We start from the raw sequence: 18,403 nt of genomic DNA, 5'->3' as shown, positions 1-18,403 counted from the left end.
TGTATTTTTTTCATGCAGGTAAAAACTCAGAACCAGGGTCACGCATTGGGGGAGGCTCAAATCAGTTTCTGACCTTTGTCATGATAATGCCTATCTACAATGTTTATGCCAATTATCACTACAATCCGCCCAGAGTTCACGGTTCTACACTTATGCTGGCCACAAATATGTGAAAACATAAACACAGAGAAACGTCAAAACCAACACCTACATTTTCCATTAAGGTAATAAAAGGAGTCATCAGAGATTGAACTTTTTCGACAAACTTGCTGACCGTCCTTATCAGTCTGAACAACTCAACTGTTCATGGTGCTGCTCCCATCTAAGATTCTAGCCTTGAATGGCTAAGATGAGCTTCAATAAAGAAGTTCCTTTAATTTTATTTTTTCATTGTCTTTATGCAGTTAATCCATGATTAATGGTAGTGGGATGATAATTACTGCACTGTTGAGCAGACTTTATCAGCATGATAGTGAACCGAACTTACGTTCCAAAGCTCTCAGCTTCCTCCACAGTCTCGGGTAGGTCAGCCCCCATAGTCTCCGGCAAGGCCAAGGCGACCACCCCGGCAAGAACGGCACATCCGCCGAAGATAGCGAAAGGTAGAGGCAACCACAGCTGCTTGGAGTAGACGACAAACGGAGAGACTACACCGCCGATACGTGCCCACATGGACCCGGCTCCCACTGCCACGTTCCTGGGAGTTTGGGTAATGTTTGTATTTATAACAATTTTGTCTTCAAAAAAATAAAACCTGCTTCGGAAGAAGAGTCACCCTTTAATATTTCTATCTTTGAATGGACTGTTTTAAATACCTGACCAGGCTAGTGGCCATAACATTTTACGCATCTGGTAAAATTGCTACCAACCTGAACATCTATAATGGATATTCATGTATAAATAGCTAAATAAAATCAGCTACGGGACGGATGCATTGCTTTTGTGTGGAATATGGTACAATTCTTAGTGTTTGTTGTAACAAAAACTTAACATTCGTTCTACATCAAGGTTGAACAACACAGAAAATTACCTTCCCAGAATTTTCGACTGACCAACTACAGTCTTTGGCAAGGAAAGAGCAATCCATGCCACTGTCTCTGTGACGTCACATTATGCAGACCACGTGATTCGGGGGTGCCATAGACTTGACTTATGATCCACTTCTTACCGAGTTGTGTGTTCTATCTGCATAGCTGTCATTCACTGATAAAGACTTAGTCAAAAATTTGATTTCCGTTTTTTGTGCCAGCAATTAATTACAGTAGAAGAAGCCATGTACAACTGAATGTCATCCTGTCTTCTTACCTGAGAATGGTTGGGTTGAGCTCTGCAGACATGATGTAGCTGATGTTGAAGCAGGCAGAGATGGACAGCTTCCCCAACATCGCCAGTACGATAGACAAAGGCGCCAGGTCTGCGGTAAATATGCAAAATAACGGAACTTCAGCGTTCGGTGCGAGTCACCCTGTTGGAGTGAACAGGTTTCGCTGCAAACTCGTGGTAAATTTCTTGATAAATAAGTGAGATACTGGTACAATATGTCAAATTTCTCCTGATACACTATTTATACAATCACGCCGTCAGAATATGACAAAAGCTTAGTTGGATACAGAAAAAATGTATTGCCCAGTATATAGCCAATAGTTAATGTACATGATATTGGCTGTAGTTTGCAAACTTGCATGTAGACCAATAGCAACCAGCACTTACGTTCTGGGAGATAAGGTGGTGCCAGGAATGGACTGATGATGCAAGCAATGCCCCCTACCGTCATGTAGAGGCACTGACACTTCGGCCTGCAATGCATAGAGCGGTATAAAACATCTGTTGAAAATAAGTCAATGCTTCGTGGGCTTGTACTTTGTAAGTTGTACTTGCTATGGTATGTTGTAATGCAATTATGGAACAAAACTGGAAATTATCCATTCGTTTGTCTGTTTCCTTGTTGTTTGTCTCTAAATCAACGTAACGTTAACGTTGAAGTATTTGTCTTTGTTTAGAATAACAAACGTCTATATCTACCCGCGACGCCCCTCCAGGCACAAGCGGAAGGATAAAGTAAAGTAAAGCTTAGAATAACCACATCAAAATATTAGGAGGCTGTGATAGCATTCAATGTGTGGGGATATTCCATAGAAAACAAGGAATATTTCATTCACAATGAAGACAAGAAGCTACTAGTAGCTGCTTACCGCCCGAGAATGTCAAGTAAATAGTAGGAACTGAAGAGTCCCGGAATTTCGACAAACCCTCCGAGGAAGAAAGCTACATAGTCGTCTATACCGGGCAGAGATGACGTGTTGAGGGACAGGCCATAGAACACCATGGACGTCACGAACCTGGACACAGGGGATGGAAGATGGACACGATGTGCAATATAATAACCTGCTAAAGTTACAGCCCGTTCATACTGTTTCGTATGTTCAAGTGTGTATGGGTTGCGTATTTGACATTCAAGATTTGGATAATGTTGCTTTTTGCATTGACAAAGAAGGCTATGTCTTCACATGTACATTCATAGGACATCACGGTTTTTAATTCACAAAGCATCAATCATGCAGAAGGGACAAAACAAAGTAGCGATGGACTCAAAATCTTTGTAACTCATACATTCTTGTCGACGATTGTATAGCATATTTGGTAAGCTATAAGACAAACAAATAGTTTGATAATATAAGAAATCCAAAAACACAGTCCAAGCATAAATGTATGCGTTACAATGTAGTTTTGTGTGTTAAGTAGGATTTCAATTAACACCAAAAGAGTACTAAAGGGAACTATTGCCCGTGCACGTCAAATTACCATTATGTTAACGTTGTTGGACATGGTATTGAACTTAGCAGTGTGTATATCACGTTAGAATACTAGTACCACGTAACAGGGGCCCTCAATTCTGACACTGTCAGCCGCAAAGTCGTGCACGAGGGTGAATTTCAATGTGTAATGAATTTCAATGTGTAAACTAGAGACAATTCAGTATCGACTTCATGGCATAATTTTTGAGCACCTTTTTCCCGTCAGGAGATCTGCGAACGAATACTCACCATTGGTAGAACAGGTTGAGGTTCCGTATCAACAAGTTGCGCGTGCGCAGGAGATCAATGGCAGTGTGCCTCCGATCGTTCTTGTGAACAAACAGAAAAAAAGTATAAAACTACAGAAACAGTCTGAGTCCTATATCAATCTGCAAATCCAACTCAAAGATTATACTCTATTTATTGGAGACGATGGGCTCAGTCGTGATCGTTAACGTCTTCTTTCAAGTCACCAATTAAACTTTTCACACAATGATGCCTGTCACGTAACTTTTGAAGACGTGACGTCAGGAGTGTGTGCTTATAACCTCGTTCACCATTCCGAGTACGCATGTACGGCGACATGAATTCTCCTAACTTGTATATGGATCCTGTCTAGACCATTTTCAAGATTTGCATCACAATGTCCAGAAGTAATTTGTTAATACCTCAGGAGCCTTTCCGTTGACAGTTGGTGCGTTACGCCGAAGGGCGGTTATACCGGGTATATAGATACAGATACTCATGTATAGCCCAACTCGATTGTAACACTATATCAAAGACTAATGTGTCAGCCCTTCTTGTTACGTTAATTAGGATATCAAGTCTTATTCTCTACACCTATTTTGTACTTTATGTAACAGTCGTTGCCATACTTTGTACCATGTACAAATGTCGAGCAATAAAGTTCAATCTATTATACACTTTTGCATTGTAGTCTCTTCTGTCGCTTAGTTTCTTTTTGCGTAGTGTCATAGTCTGTATAGACTGACTGACAGAGAGAGAGATACAGATACAGATTCCATAACTATCCACAATTCATGTTTCTGTACATGTGTTCTCAGAATTTATTAATGGTGAAGGAGCTTATTTAGATCCTACAGTGGTACATATTACGACACATTTGATCACGTTACCTTTTTCTTCTCGTTTCTCTCATTCAACACGTGTGCTGGTACGGTCACGCCGTTGAACTTGGCAATCCTTTTAACAATGGTGGCTGCCTCGTCATGCCGGTCCACGGAGATCAGCCACCGCGGGGACTCAATCAGAAATCTGGGTCGGAAAAGAGATGGACGCAGAGCTTCAGTTTGTAACCCTAGTTCACCTTTATCCGCGGGGGGACTATCCGTTGATATCCGGAGCATTTATGGATATCAAGTCGCCAAATGTTGGCCTCAAATTGCAACATTTTCAATACACAAAAACATTAAATATTGTAGTTTGAAACCAGCGTTCGTCGACTTGATATTCATAAATACCGTTTTCTTTAAAGAACGAATATAGTTTACTCCACAGATAAAGGTCAACTAGCGTTATTTGCAATGGGCAGCTTAAATTTCAGCTTAGATATTAAATAGAATAAAACATATGAAAATAAGCATATATCTGCATTATTAGGGAAAACGCTGGAATTTTTTTCATAAATTGTCTGCAGAGAATGGTAGATTAAGATTTTACAAAAAGCTAAAAACCGAGCACTCGACGGAACCTACAATTCTGTTTACGTTTAAAAAACTGAACCATTACAGAAAATCCGACTGTTTGTCATTTTAATTCTACGTAGATTCGTAGTGTACGTAGGTAGATTTGAATCCGCGTCAAACAACTCCGCGAGCCTGCCGGAGTTCCCTGCCACGGGTTCTCCTCTGTGTAGAAAAATGGCAATTTCTAGCAGTATTTCCTTTCGTTGTAAGAATGGTCGTTATTTCTTGTTATGCAGTGTGGTGTGAAGATGGTAGGAAGTAGCACCTACGGCCAGCTGAAGAGTAGAAACACAGTGGGAATGGTCATGGTGAGCTGTAGGGGCCGCCAGCTGCGGATGCCCCACGCCATCAGGGCGTACAGCATGTAACCGGTGGCGAAGGCAACGTGGGGGAGGGTGGCCGTCCATGTGCGCATGTCTGGGCCTGTTAGCTCCGTCCCTAGTCACAGAAAATAAAAGAGATTATGTTTTATCAAAATGCATGATATCAAACACACTGCCCATTATCGCAAAAACCACCGGACTGACACTTTATAGTCAGCATAACTAAAGAACCTCTTGATGGGTTACGGTGATATTTGGTGTATGGGTAGGTGATGGGAAGATTTAAAGGTCAAGGTCGACTTTTGGCCCCCTAGTATGTGACGTTGGTACTACGGGAGAACTTGCATTCTTTGTGTCTTTTGACCTGGACATGCTAAGATAATTGTTTGGTGTTAGATAGCTTGTTATGTAAGGAAGAAGTGGTATGTGTGTGGGCCCCCTAGCAGCTTGCTCTGGAACTGCAGGGGCAATTTTGTCAAAATCGTCCAAGGAGCATAACGGATCGTAGGAACGACGGATTTCCATGATATTTAGAATGCAGGTATCTTTGGCAGAGATGTACAAATTGAATAAGTGCACATTACGCAAATTAAGATTTGCATACTTCATGAGGAAAATCTATATTTATAGCGTTTTTCCATTATAGGACTCAAATACATGTGACACTTCCATCAGCACGTGTTCTTTGTTGTTCTATTTACGCTTTGTGAATTACATGTGTATGGATAAATAAATGATACATTTTTACTCACCAATAACAAAAGCAGAAAGGAAGATCCCCGACACTGTTGTCCCGACAAGAAGCCGAGCGATGACGAAGACAGTATAGTTTGGGGCGAACGCCACAATCGTACCAAAAACGATCATCAGGGAAAGGCTGATGAAGATGGTCTTCTTCCTGCCGATGCTACAGCGTGAACGGGACAATACTGCCATCATTACCTCCATGAAAAATGGGGATATATTTTTTGGTGTGTCTGCCTCTGTGTGCGTGTGTTTATTTGTGGTCACCATAACTCTAGAACCTCTGAATGGATTGTAATGATATTTGGTATGTAGGTAGGTGTTGCAAATATTAAGGTCAGGGGCAATTTTGGGCCCCCTGGTGTGTGACCTTGATATTGCAGCAGTACTTCGATTTCTTTTAATATCTTTTGACCTGGATATGCCAATTTGTGGTGGCAGATAGCTTGTGATGTAAGGAAGAAATTATGTATGTTTGGGCCCCCTAGTGACTTGCTCTGGAACTACATGGGCAATTTCGTTACTTGTATACTCTAGTGTTCACCTTTAAAAATGTATATGTTATATGTAGGCGATTTGCATCTTATTTCTAGTTCTATTTTTATTGCATTTATTACATTGTATTCCTGTATCAGTGTCTGAAGTGAGTTTGAAGAATGATTTTAAAACACGTACAAGTCCGCCAGTTGTCCAAAGCCGATAGCTCCGATGAGAACACCACACATGTAGATAGACTGAGACAGGCTGTTTAACCAGTAGTCGTCGCACACCAAGTTGAACTAGTTTGGGAAAAGGCGCTTCAATTGATAAAGTTTCACTCGAGCAGTAGGCCACAGCAACTAAAGTTTATGAATGACATCCTCCACTCCAAATCTACTGCGGGGGCGTGCAATATTATCTTAACTAAAATAGAAACTTAATGCGCACGAATGTCATGCGTAAAATTTACTTGCTGTGGCCTTATCAATTATAACGTTACTCTGTTGACTACGGCAGAAACAAAACGTGTTTCATAAGGTCTGCAACACAACAAAAGTTCTTTGCAGAACTGGAGTGCCGACAAGAGATAGGTCTGCATGTTCATTGATGATTCTTACATGAATAATGCTTATGGATGTGTAGTCATTTTTAAATTCCACCAATATTGTTGCCAATACACAAGTCTATATATATAGCCATACTCTGTAAAAGATTCACCAATGAAGACAAGGGGCACGAACTTTGTACTCCTGACCTTTGCTAAGCATCTAAACAGCAGCAGATTTTCAGCGATTATACATACAGCTTGTTGAACAACTCCCAGATATTCGTCTTGTTTATGAGTGTTCTATTCTATCCCAAAATACCATCTAGTTATTTCATTGGTTATAATGCGATAAAATATCGCTGTATCCCTGCATGAAACATAGTTTGGAATCAATCTTTTAAAGTAGCGTGTTGTGAATAAAAAAGATCCAGTGCACTGACAAGAAGAGTTACCTCAGTAAAGATGCTGCTCTTGTACTGCCTGGTGTCGTACCAGTAGCCCTGATCGCACGGCTGTGTGGGCCTGTCATCTGCGGTGCTGTTGTGGGCGGGGTACGGGCACGTCAGGTTCCCCAGCTCGTAGGACGTCACCACGTATCTGTAACATTGTCCACCAGAGATGCAGAATTTTCAGTTGTTGTTGTTCACATTGTAGCGCCTAGTTGCACATAGGTCAGCAAGTTCCCTTGTTGTTTCTGTAGCAGGGTACGTCTTTAATTGGAGGCTGGGGCTGCTAGCCTTTCCACTATAACGTGCTCGAGGCACTTACTTTTTCAAGTAAATTTTACGCCCCTTCCGAAAGGCGGATGCAACCCCAACCGAGATGCCCTTCCCTGGTTTTGAGACAGAGTCTTCCAGTTACCAACTAATTGGATATAGGAGTCTAGAATGTGCGGCTGCTACCACCGGAACAACTGTAACTGTCAATAGGCAATTCTAAGCTTGTCCTACCTTGTACAGCCGCTGTACCGCCAACCTGTCCCAGACGACGTTCGCTCTATCGGTAAGGAATAGTTCAAGACGCAGTCGGTGTGGTTCTCTCTCGGCCCTCCCTCCGCCACCGCTGGGACAGCACAGTGGAAGTCTGTCTCGGCGTCGAGAAAGGTACTTCCGAGCTGGTGGAACGGTGTAGTGATGCCGACCAACAGACACATATAGTATGTCATCCGCTGGAACTTCCCGTACGAACCTATATGTTTCATGGACTCATCAAAGTCGACCATTTTGGAAGTTTTGATTTTTCGGATCTAAATACAGTAGCACACACAATTGCACAACGTTAACGCACAGAACAACACGGTACAATTGTCAAGACGTTTTCAAATGTCTGGCTGCCAAAGGCGGGAGGTAGTGATAACAACGTTACTGTTCACAGCACCAATCTCAGTGAAAGAACGTCGGGTCAGGTCGACCAACAAAACATCGACACTTGCAAATATTTAGACAAACCAAATGTCCTGATATGCCTTTATTGTTCCTTATCTTACCTTTACTGTTTACGTAATAAAAACACATTGATTAAAGCAATGACTGAGAGGAGAGAGAAATCGTTGTTTAGAGATTGACAAAATAAACTGAACTATAGAAATGTATTGCATTATGATTGGTTGATAAAAATCCGCATGAGTTAGAATGAAGCAAAAATAAGAACATGCATCCACCACTTGTATTGTATTGACTTTAGTGACCTCTGTGAACAAAGTTCAGGCTCTAAAGTGCACAGAAACGCCCCCATGTAGCTGTCAGGCGGGGCGGGGAAACAAAAAATGGGGTTGACTGGGTTGAAAATTAACTTGAACCAGGGTCTTACATAACATAGGGTCTTACATAACATCAAGTATACAGTCACCTGCGCTGTATATCAATCATTTCAAGAAACCAACGATAGCATGTCAATCGACGGTTTGACCAATGACAGTGTGCGTCAAATAGTCTGCATATTTATGTTTTATTTCATCACGAAAATATATGTATTGCTTTAAGAATTTGTCTATTTGCAAACAGGCCCTCATGGCAGCATTACTAATGTTTGAGTGTCAACATTACATAGACTATGGGAATTTACACATAACCAACATTAGATAAGATTGTGCACAAGTCTATTCTTACGTCAGAGGTCGTATAAAGAGAGGGTTGTTCTTTACAAAGTCCTACCTACCTCACAGACGATATTTTGATGGAAAAGACCAAAGGCGACAGCTAGAAGTGCCTTCTAGAGTTATCCCGTTTCAAATAACCAACAAAACAGGTATCATTATTGTTCCACGGGAAACTGTTGGGAAGACTAAACGTTTTAAATGTTTTAGTTTTTACCATGGCCTAAAGTTATTTATCATCTAAATTGATAACCACAAGAAAGACACGACAGATTTCGGAGACCTCATACGCCGAGAAATATTTATAGCTTTAGCCGATCTCTTGTTCCTTGTCTCATTGATTAAGCAAATGAGACTCACGATCGATTCTATATGATGGTCATCTGCAATATTGTATGGCACAGTATGCATTTAAAGCCCGTTTCTGTGGCAGCATTCCATGCTTTACGTTTTATCATAAATCATGCAAATGATTCTTTATTTACAAAATCAATGCATTGTGTTATATGAGGGTCTTCATGCCCATTTCCGTTAAGCGTAGCGAGCTATAGCTATTTTTACCGTTAACCATAGCTAGTCAGCTGTGGTTCAGTGTCAAGTGGTGCATTTTTATTTCCATGAAAATGGAGATATAGTATTTGGTAGTCTGTCTGTCTGTGTGACTCTGTGTGTGTCTGTTTGTTTGTGTTTCCGGATATTTGTGGTCAGCACAACTCAAGAACCTCTAAAAAGATTACAATGATAATGACAATGGTATGTGGGTGGGTGTTAGGAAGACGAAGGTCAAGGTCAATTTTAGGCCCCCTGGTATGTGACCTTGGTACTGCAGTAGAAATTCCATTTTTTAAATCATTTGACCTGGATCATTTGACTATTGTCTTGCTTTTTGGTGGCAGATAGCTTGTGATGTAAGGAATATGTTTAGGGCCCCTAGCAGGTTGGTCTGGAACTGCAGGGGAGTTTTTTGTCAAAATCTTCTAATGAGGATAACAGAACAAGGGAACTACAAATTTATATGATATTTAGTATGTGGATAGCTTAGACAGAGATGTACATCATCATCAAGTGCAAATTATGCAAAATGGCACTTAATTTGCATATTTAATGAGGGAAATCTATCTTTGTAGTGTTTTCCACTATAGGATCCAAATACCTGTCATATATTTCGTGAAGAGTTTTTGGTCGTTTCAACTCCACGTGCACGTAGCGCGTTATTTATTTTTCTTGAACTTGTCGTAACGCGTTATGGAGAACCTTTCGTAACGCGTAGACCCGCGTAGACAAACGTCAGGTATAGCCTCCATAGCAGGGGCCTCTCTTGGGCCTTTTTTTGGCTCATAATACTCTTTTGCTGGCCATTTCTTTTTGTACTGGGTCGCTGATTGGGATTATAGATATATAGATAGTTTGTCATATAGATAGATCTATAGATCATCGAAGGTCGGCAATCAGCGACCCAGTACAAAAATAAATGGCCATCAAAAGTGTATTATGAGCCACAAAAAGGCTCCCGAGAGCCTGCTATGGAGGCTTCGTCAGGTAGCCCGGGGGCTCAGAGATCTGACAATAACCACCAGCGCACGTGGAAGGCCGCAGAGAGGTAATGTCCCAGCAGTTGTTACATGTATTATTCTGTAATATATTATGGAAACACTAACATTTGTATTTATGGTATTTGATTTGTATCTTCTTTTTTGAAAACTAAACCTAAACAATTACAGACAGATGCATTCAATTGTGTAAACATCTAAGCATTACTCGCATGCCAAATATCAGGAAAGTCCGTAATTCCTTTGTCATTTGTTTAGTTATCCTGTGAGAAACAAACATTATTTCACACCATTTAAAAACACGATTTCGGTTTCAGAGCAAGATGATGGGGTTGGGGTTAGCTGTGGGCTAACCTAGACCTATTCTTCCCGAGATGTAAAAAGCTAATTCTGACAACAAATTAGAAAAAGATATTGTCCAGGATAAAAGATGCAAACCATTACAAAGACACAAAATTGACCTTGACCTTCGTCTTCCCAAAATCTACCCACATACCAACTATCATCACTTTCTCCAAGCAGATCCCTAATGTCTTGCAAGGACCAAAGAAATGTCCAAATAGCCGTTGGATACTAGTACTACTTTGGTCCTTTTGATACTGTCTAAAACCAGCGGGAAATCTGCTTGGAGATCATCACAACCAATTCAGACCTTTGCAAGTTACGCTGTCCACAAATATGGGTTAAGCGAAACACACGACACACAGACACTCCGAAACTACACCCCCGTTTTCATGTTCAAATAAGCCGTTCCGCTGCAGTACCAATGTAACTCACTAGCAGTTGGAGGGGGGGGGGGGTGTTATAATTTTTCTAATGGTCAGGATATAACCACATACAAAAGACCATGAATATAACAATCCATCCATAGTTTCTCGCTGTAATCCAACTACAAAACCAAAAAAAGAGTAAAGCTGTGATACTAATTACTTTCACATTGCCGCTTCATATCGATCGATATTATAAAAAAATGATATTCAGATGAGAGCTCCACTCAACATAAATCAATATTTTTAACTAGAGCAGCCCAGACAAACAAAGCCCTGAGTCGAGCACGTTTGCCCTGCGGTACAGACTGACTTTCGAACAATTAGGAACGCCCTTAATGTGTGACCTGGGAGAAACCATGTGGGAAGCCTGCATAGGTGGGGCTCTAACCACCTGTGTAGATATCACCTATTTTAATTTGTTTTAAGAGCCGGGGACTATCCTCCTCCTGTATCTTTGATCTGTCCACCCAAAAGTTCCATGTTCTAGTCCTAACGTCGCGCTGCGGGGTCACAATAGACGCCAGCTGTGTAAGTGGTTACTCTGCTGTCACAAACGTTTTTTTTTTCGTTTGTCAAGACATGTCGAGCATGCATAATTGCACTCCAGAAAAACAAAATAACTTTTACACATGTGGTATGCTGCTTTTCTACTGACATGTAGTCTGCTTCAGTGTCTACAGGGAATAACTTGAGTCTTTTCAAAGAAAGGTGGCATGGCGTTAGCAAGAGCAATCTTTTCTTTATGATTGGCATGTAAGCAGTATTTCTAACCCCCACAGTCTAACTTCAGTGGTATCACCCAAACCCGTTCAACTGGTCATGCATAGTACCCTTTTGCTGTGCGAGCCACGTTGTGTTGTGTTGTACAAAAACAACGGGTTACCATGTTTAGGTGTACAACTCTATCTTGAACTGTTAAAAAAAACATGAGATATCACAAGGTGGATCTTCCTTGTCGAAGAGAAGCGACTTTTTGCGAAGCCTGGAGATGGACGTGGTTGTGTTCTTTGCGCCTGTGAACAATGCACACAATTGAAGGGATTGTTAGCCTCGGGCTGCTCAAGTATTGTTGTCAGATGCACTCGCTGACCTGGTCTACCGACGTCTGAACAAAACTCTGCGCAGACATCCTGCCGGCTTCTTTTGAAACGAGAACAGACTACAACCATAGCAAGCAGACATGTCCTCGCACAAGCATATCCTAAGGATCAACGTGTCGGGGTTGAAGTTTGCGATCTGTTGCTGCAAGTTGGACCAGTATCCGGCCACTCTCCTGGGCAGTCCCAAGAGGCGAGCGAAGTACTACGACCCGGTACGACGGGAATACTTTCTCGACCGACACAGGCCGACTGCGGAGGCTGTCTTCCACTTCTACCATAGCAGCGGCACCCTCCAAAAGCCAGAAGAAGTGCCCATGGACACTTTCATAGAGGAACTCAAGTTCTACGACCTCGGTAAAGATGTGATGGAAGAGTACTTGCGAGGACAGGGGTACGTGCCGAAAAAGCAACACCCCCTTCCGCCGGAAAGTCAGAAGTTAAAAAGGACGATCTGGCTGCTCTTCGAGCATTCCAACAGTTCCAAGGCGGCCACGTTCATCGCAGTGGTGTCCATCACGTTCATTCTGGTGTCCATAATCGGGCTGTGTTTGGAGACTCTCCCTGTGTTTCACAAGGACAAACACAAACCTGCAACACCCACTGACGACAGGACAAACTCCACCTCCTCTCCACACCAGGCCTGGGTAAGATTGTATCTATTATCTAAGATATAGCAAAAATAAAAAGAATGCATATGCCATGTTTCACTATATTGATGGATATATGGTAATATTTTTCACCTCATTCATACCAAAAGTTTTCAAGTTTGATTCGAGCGGCCGTTCAGCCAAAGTAAGTTACCAACGTCTGCAAAATGCCTCCAACACGCTAAGGGGAAATGGCTATAAAACCCTAACTTAAATCCCTGCTACATGAGACAACAAGTGCCGCTAGGCTTTACAAAGGCAACAATTAGAACAACATCCAAATATAGGCGTGTTTTAACAATAGGGCAGACTAGAAGAAGAGATGGAGACTGGGGACCCGTACAAGGACGACCCGTTCTTCCTCCTGGAGACCGTCTGTATCTGCTGGTTCACTATCGAGCTCATCCTCCGCTTCTACTCCTGTCCGAACAGAAGGGTCTTCTTCAAAAGGTGCAGTGTAACCCTGTTGTAGCGTATTCTAGCTTGGATGTTTATTTTGATCAAACCTCATTGATTCTGATTGTGTGTGTGTGTTTGTGTGCGTGTGTGTGTATATATTTGTGTGTGTGTGTATGTTTTTGCGTGTGTGTGTTTATGTTTGTGTATGTATGTGTATGTGTGTGTGTGTGTGTGTGTGTGTGTATGTGTGTATGTGTGTGTGTGTATGTATGTATGTATGTATGTATGTATGTATGTGTGCGTATGAGTGTGAGCATATATATATATATATGCTAATACACAAATCGTGTAACTTACGCGTTACGAATTCTACCAAAAGAAGACAGTACAGATTTACTAACGCTAGTTTAATTATCCGTGTCGTTTTTACGCCACTCTGGCTGGCAACTTACTGTACTACCTACATTCCACCCAACAACACATGTAGTACAATTTTCTCATGATTCAGTCAAATGGTTCAATAGGTGAGCGTTTTGATCTCGTCGTCCCAAGAGCATGATTATCAAAGCTTTCCAATGGTCTCTAGCTACATTGACGTCTTCCATTGTTTTCTCATTAATGGATCACTAACTCTATTTCTACCGAATATTGAAAGCTGGGTATGAAAGAATTATAGAAATGATTTTTGGACCATATGGATGACAGCATCAAGTTATATTGCGCCTGATATATTTTTTTTCCTAGGAGAAAATTTTAGAGCACTTTGGTACATACCACTGCAAGGAAATGTTTGTGTTTTTTATGAGCAAAACCTAACTGCGTACTTCAAGAAAAATGACAAAATAGAAAGCCCGATAAAAACGACTAAAAACGTTTAAAAAACAGTTGGAGCCTAACCTCTGCTTGGAAGGTAGATAAAGGTTACCCGTGCGTGTGTGGTATGTGTTACCCATAATATCCTGTCGTCCCCATAGCCTCCTGAACGTGGTGGATCTCCTGTCCATCCTGCCGTACTACGTGACGTTAGTGATCGCGGGTTTAGCGGGGCATGACCAGGACATCGACCTGCGCTTCTTGTTTGTCCTGAGGGTGCTGCGGACCTTCAAACTGTCCAGGTACAACCGGGGCTTCAAGGTGAGAAGGCAGGGACGGGCACCGACTCATGGCGCCCTGAACATTTCACATTGTTTTTTTTTCTATTTGCTTTGGATAGACGAGGAAAATGCGGCACCGCACTCAAGTTTTATAACTTATATTGACAGTGCCACATACACAGTACAGACAGAAGGTAAAGGTAGTATTTCTTTTTTACCTCCCCGACCGAAGCCAGGTACCCATTTTTACACCTGGGTGAAGTGAGGAAGGTCGTATTAAGTGCCTTTCCCAGGGGCACAACGTCGGGGGCATGGCGGGTATCGAACTCAGGATCTCTAGATTCTAAGTCACACTGTTTCATGCTGTCCATTTTCATAGCAACTTGCTTACAAACGCGACTTTTTCTTGTAAGACAGTAAGGTATATCACTTGACTGCGTCACGTTAAGCCTGGTATACGCAATGCAGCGCAATTTGTGGCCTGATATTGCATTTTTTTTCTGAAATTGCCCCCAAAATGGGGTCAAGCGGGGCAAAACGACGCAACCTACATATTCCATAATATAACGTTAACTTGTTATTGATAACCTCTGTTGCAAGTATCACAAATGAACAAGCTTTTCTCACTTTTGGTGCAAGTGTGATCTAATCCGCTGAGCCACGTTCACGCTTCAAGTCCGTATGAGCTCCATACTAACATTATTTTGGCTTATGTTAAATTTGTGAGGAAAAGGATTATTTTTACTTTGACACACCGTTTTTCTAAGCCTTGAAATCTGACCGAAAAAACTACTAAGCCAAAATAAAATCAACACGCATCTCATACGAACTTGAATATACCCTTGAATGTAACTTACAAGTGTGAACTTGAGCTAAAGTAGATCCTAGATCATAATCTATACAAATGTATGACGCAATATATAACCATTTCCTCTGCAGTCATATCACGACACAGCGTGGCTTGACCCACAGATTCTAACACCTATAACCATCCACCCCAGGTCCTGGGCAAGACCCTAGCGCGGAGCCTGTCTGATATCGGCATGTTGATGGTGTTCCTGTCCATCGTGGTGGTGCTCTTCTCCTCCATCATGTACTTCGTGGAGGCCAGCGACCCAGCCACCAAGTTCCAGTCCATCCCTGACGGCTTCTGGTGGGCCATCATCACCATCGTCACGGTGGGATACGGCGACATGTACCCAACAGTACGTTACCTCCTAATCATCATCGCATTGGTATAGCTCAGTACCAAATCAACGCACTACTGTGTTCCAGTATTTTCTGTAGACCAACTACGCGGACTGATTTTGTCAGGGGATTTTGTCTAAGAACCATTCCACGCTATTCAGATTCAGATCATCCAGATTCAGACATAGTACATTACCTTTTATTGTAGCAATGTTGAATGACCTGTAATGTTTTTTTTTATTGTAGCAATTTTGAACGAACTGTAATGAAATATTTTAACAAATGTCTATGTCTCATACCCCAATTCAGCCTTTCATGGCTGCAATGGTATGTATATACATGTTTTGTCGCTAATAAACTAGTCATTCTTTCATTCATTCGAGAACGTTTAACGGCCATCATTGGTTCCATTGGCCAATTGTTCTCTTTTTGTTAGAAGGATCCATATCTCGTATGAAGTCTTGTTGTGGATATATTTTGTGCACGATTGTACAGGGTGTTATGTACAATCATCTAAATTTGTAATTGCCAGACATGTTTCCTTTGCTTCATGTTTTGTTTGCAAAGCATGGAGTCATCACATGTGATCGTTTCTACCCTCTGTGACCCTTACTTTAAATACATGATTTGGTTTCTCCACAGACCACGGTCGGAAAGCTCATCGGTGCACTGTGCGTCATATCCGGTCTGCTGTCCATTGCCCTTCCGGTTCCCGTCATTGTCTCCAACTTCGAGATGTTTTACAACCAGCAGGTTATCGAGGATGACGAGGGGGAGGAGGTGAAAGTGAAGGAAGAGCCGGAGGAAATCGGGACCCTGTCCGACATCCACTCCTTGGCTGACCGACAGAGTGACGTGGACAGTGGCCTGGGACGGTCCCCCCTTCACTCCATCAGGTCAAAATGGGGCGGAGAAAAGAAAGACGCCGACCGGGAGTCGATGGTCTAGAAAAAGTCGGGATCAACGAAAAGTCGGGATCAACGAACTATTTTTGCATATTATACCACGCTTTTGCACAGCATCCCCACTAATTATAAAGTATGCGTATTCACTAGCGAGATTTTGTCAAAGTTAACTTTGATATATCATACTATTGTTGCGTATTTGTGGCAAATAAAACTGAAGTTTGTTAATATTTCTGCAACTGGATTAGGGGAACGTTTATAACAAAGTGCTATGTAATTATTATATAAATGCATCAATAGGTGAACGCATGGGGCTTTGAAAAGAGTAATATTAGTTCCTTATTTGTATAGCATCATCAGGCATGGGAGATAAGTGGAACCCTGTATGTACACGTGTACTAAGGTTAATGCACTGCCGTCTGTTTTGCAAGCTACCTGTACGTTTAATGTAACATTTATTTTTATATAACGTAATTTATCACACACTAGTATTCGTAGATTGTGGAAATCTGTGGGAATGTCGAATTATGTATGGATCTATGTGTATAAATGCCAGATATTGCCGTTATATACTAGACGCATAAGATTTGTTGTTTATTCAATACTGAAGCTATTCTGATGTATTCATACGAAAGCCATATAGCTTTAAACATTTAAAAGTACGATAGTCTCCACATGTACAATGTTATGTACAATGTTATTCTGATTAAGTAATGAGCAGTATGACAGTGGAGAGAAGTAAGTACGTAACGCTAAACTTATAAAGATTTGCGAATCTCTACCGCTAATCTTCAATTCTAATCGCAATTCTCATTTAGAAGACTTATGATGGGGCTGCTGGTATCATTAAACATATGTCAATACTACATTTTGTGGCTTCGTGTGTTTATGATAGAATATCCTACCTTTTGCTAACTTTTTTTACTAAAAAAACTTAGTATGTATTATTGAAAGTGTGATCGGATATTACGTACACATGTTGTTGTTTTTTTCGCTTGCTTGCACTGGACACCCAGGTGCATTGAACCCAGCTTAATCTATAATTCGCCTTTCTTACAGCTACCGTGAATGGTCATGTTGGGTTGGTTATAACGTTATGGATGACATCGGCGTGGGCATCAATTTTTATCCCGAAATTATGTTTCGAATTCCAACAACAACAAAGTTTCGACCAATTGTAATGACCGTACCAAGCAGCTCTAAAATAAGCACAATGCCGTTACTTGAAATATCGGGAAACGGATGCTATCTTCTCAGAATTCCAATGTGAAAATAAAAACGAAGAATCTTTAATTGTGTTCGGTATAACATTATTCTGTGTGTTGTTCAACCTTAATCTTCCTGATCACTCAACGCTAACGTGTTAGATTCATAATGAAGGCAACTTTTCGGGGCCTAACATTCTTTTTTTTTATTATTGCCACAGTTGCGTCAGTTTTGGGGTTCCCAGACGATGCCATCTCTATAGTCAAATCAACTTGTGTCAACAGGGTCTAGTTTAGTCTAGTTTGCCTGTCCAATACTAACAATAACTAGTACTAGTACATGTATTTCAGTCCTATAATGGAAAATACTGGAAATATAGATTTTCCTCATTAAGTATGTAAATTAAATCCAAATTTGCATAATTTGCACTTCATTGTGTATATCTCTGCCAAACATACCTACATGCTAAATATTATGGAAATCCATCGTTCCCATGTTCCGTTATGCTCCTTGGAAGATTTTGACAAAATCGACCCTGCAGTTCCAAGTCGCTAGGGGGCCCAAACCTTTATACCCTCCTCCTTACATCACAAGCTATCTGCCACCAAAAAATCAAGACTATAGCATGTTCAGGTCAAAAGATACAAAAAATCGAAGTTCAGCTGCAGTACCAAGATTACACACCAGGGGGCCCAAAATCGACCTTGACCTTTGCCTTCCAAACACCTACCCACATATCAAATATCATTACAATTCATCAAGAGGTTCTAATCTAAAGTTATGCTAACCACAAATATGCGGACACACAGACAGACAGACACACACACACACACACACAGAGAGACACACCAAAA

General features: G+C 41.4%; 2 protein-coding genes across 2 annotated transcripts in view; one reads left to right on the top strand and one right to left on the bottom strand.

Moving 5' to 3' along the window:
* LOC118403917 (organic cation transporter protein-like) overlaps positions 1 to 7,998 on the bottom strand; it is a 9,193-nt gene extending 1,195 nt beyond the window's left edge. Inside the window, exons 1-11 of the mRNA XM_035802789.1 lie at positions 7,546 to 7,998; positions 7,048 to 7,192; positions 6,244 to 6,347; positions 5,577 to 5,731; positions 4,771 to 4,939; positions 3,932 to 4,070; positions 3,045 to 3,124; positions 2,193 to 2,339; positions 1,711 to 1,796; positions 1,306 to 1,414; positions 488 to 697 (exon numbers count right to left, since the gene is read on the bottom strand). Of these exons, the coding sequence (XP_035658682.1) occupies positions 488 to 697; positions 1,306 to 1,414; positions 1,711 to 1,796; positions 2,193 to 2,339; positions 3,045 to 3,124; positions 3,932 to 4,070; positions 4,771 to 4,939; positions 5,577 to 5,731; positions 6,244 to 6,347; positions 7,048 to 7,192; positions 7,546 to 7,817 (1,616 nt within the window). The 5' untranslated portion in view covers positions 7,818 to 7,998. The remainder of the gene's footprint in view (positions 1 to 487; positions 698 to 1,305; positions 1,415 to 1,710; positions 1,797 to 2,192; positions 2,340 to 3,044; positions 3,125 to 3,931; positions 4,071 to 4,770; positions 4,940 to 5,576; positions 5,732 to 6,243; positions 6,348 to 7,047; positions 7,193 to 7,545) is intronic.
* Positions 7,999 to 11,676: 3,678 nt separating this feature from the next.
* On the top strand, positions 11,677 to 17,211 carry LOC118403916 (potassium voltage-gated channel subfamily A member 3-like). The gene is made up of 5 exons (XM_035802788.1): positions 11,677 to 12,754; positions 13,062 to 13,207; positions 14,131 to 14,290; positions 15,252 to 15,455; positions 16,081 to 17,211. Exons 1-5 carry the CDS (start codon positions 12,191 to 12,193, stop codon positions 16,384 to 16,386), a joined length of 1,380 nt encoding a protein of 459 aa, XP_035658681.1. The 5' UTR covers positions 11,677 to 12,190; the 3' UTR covers positions 16,387 to 17,211.
* Positions 17,212 to 18,403: the final 1,192 nt, after the last annotated feature.

Source organism: Branchiostoma floridae, chromosome 16, assembly GCF_000003815.2.
Source record: "Branchiostoma floridae strain S238N-H82 chromosome 16, Bfl_VNyyK, whole genome shotgun sequence".
Classification (NCBI taxonomy): Eukaryota; Metazoa; Chordata; class Leptocardii; order Amphioxiformes; family Branchiostomatidae; genus Branchiostoma; species Branchiostoma floridae.
The sequence above is the reverse complement of the archived record's forward strand: the minus strand, read 5'-3'. Positions and strand labels throughout refer to the sequence as shown.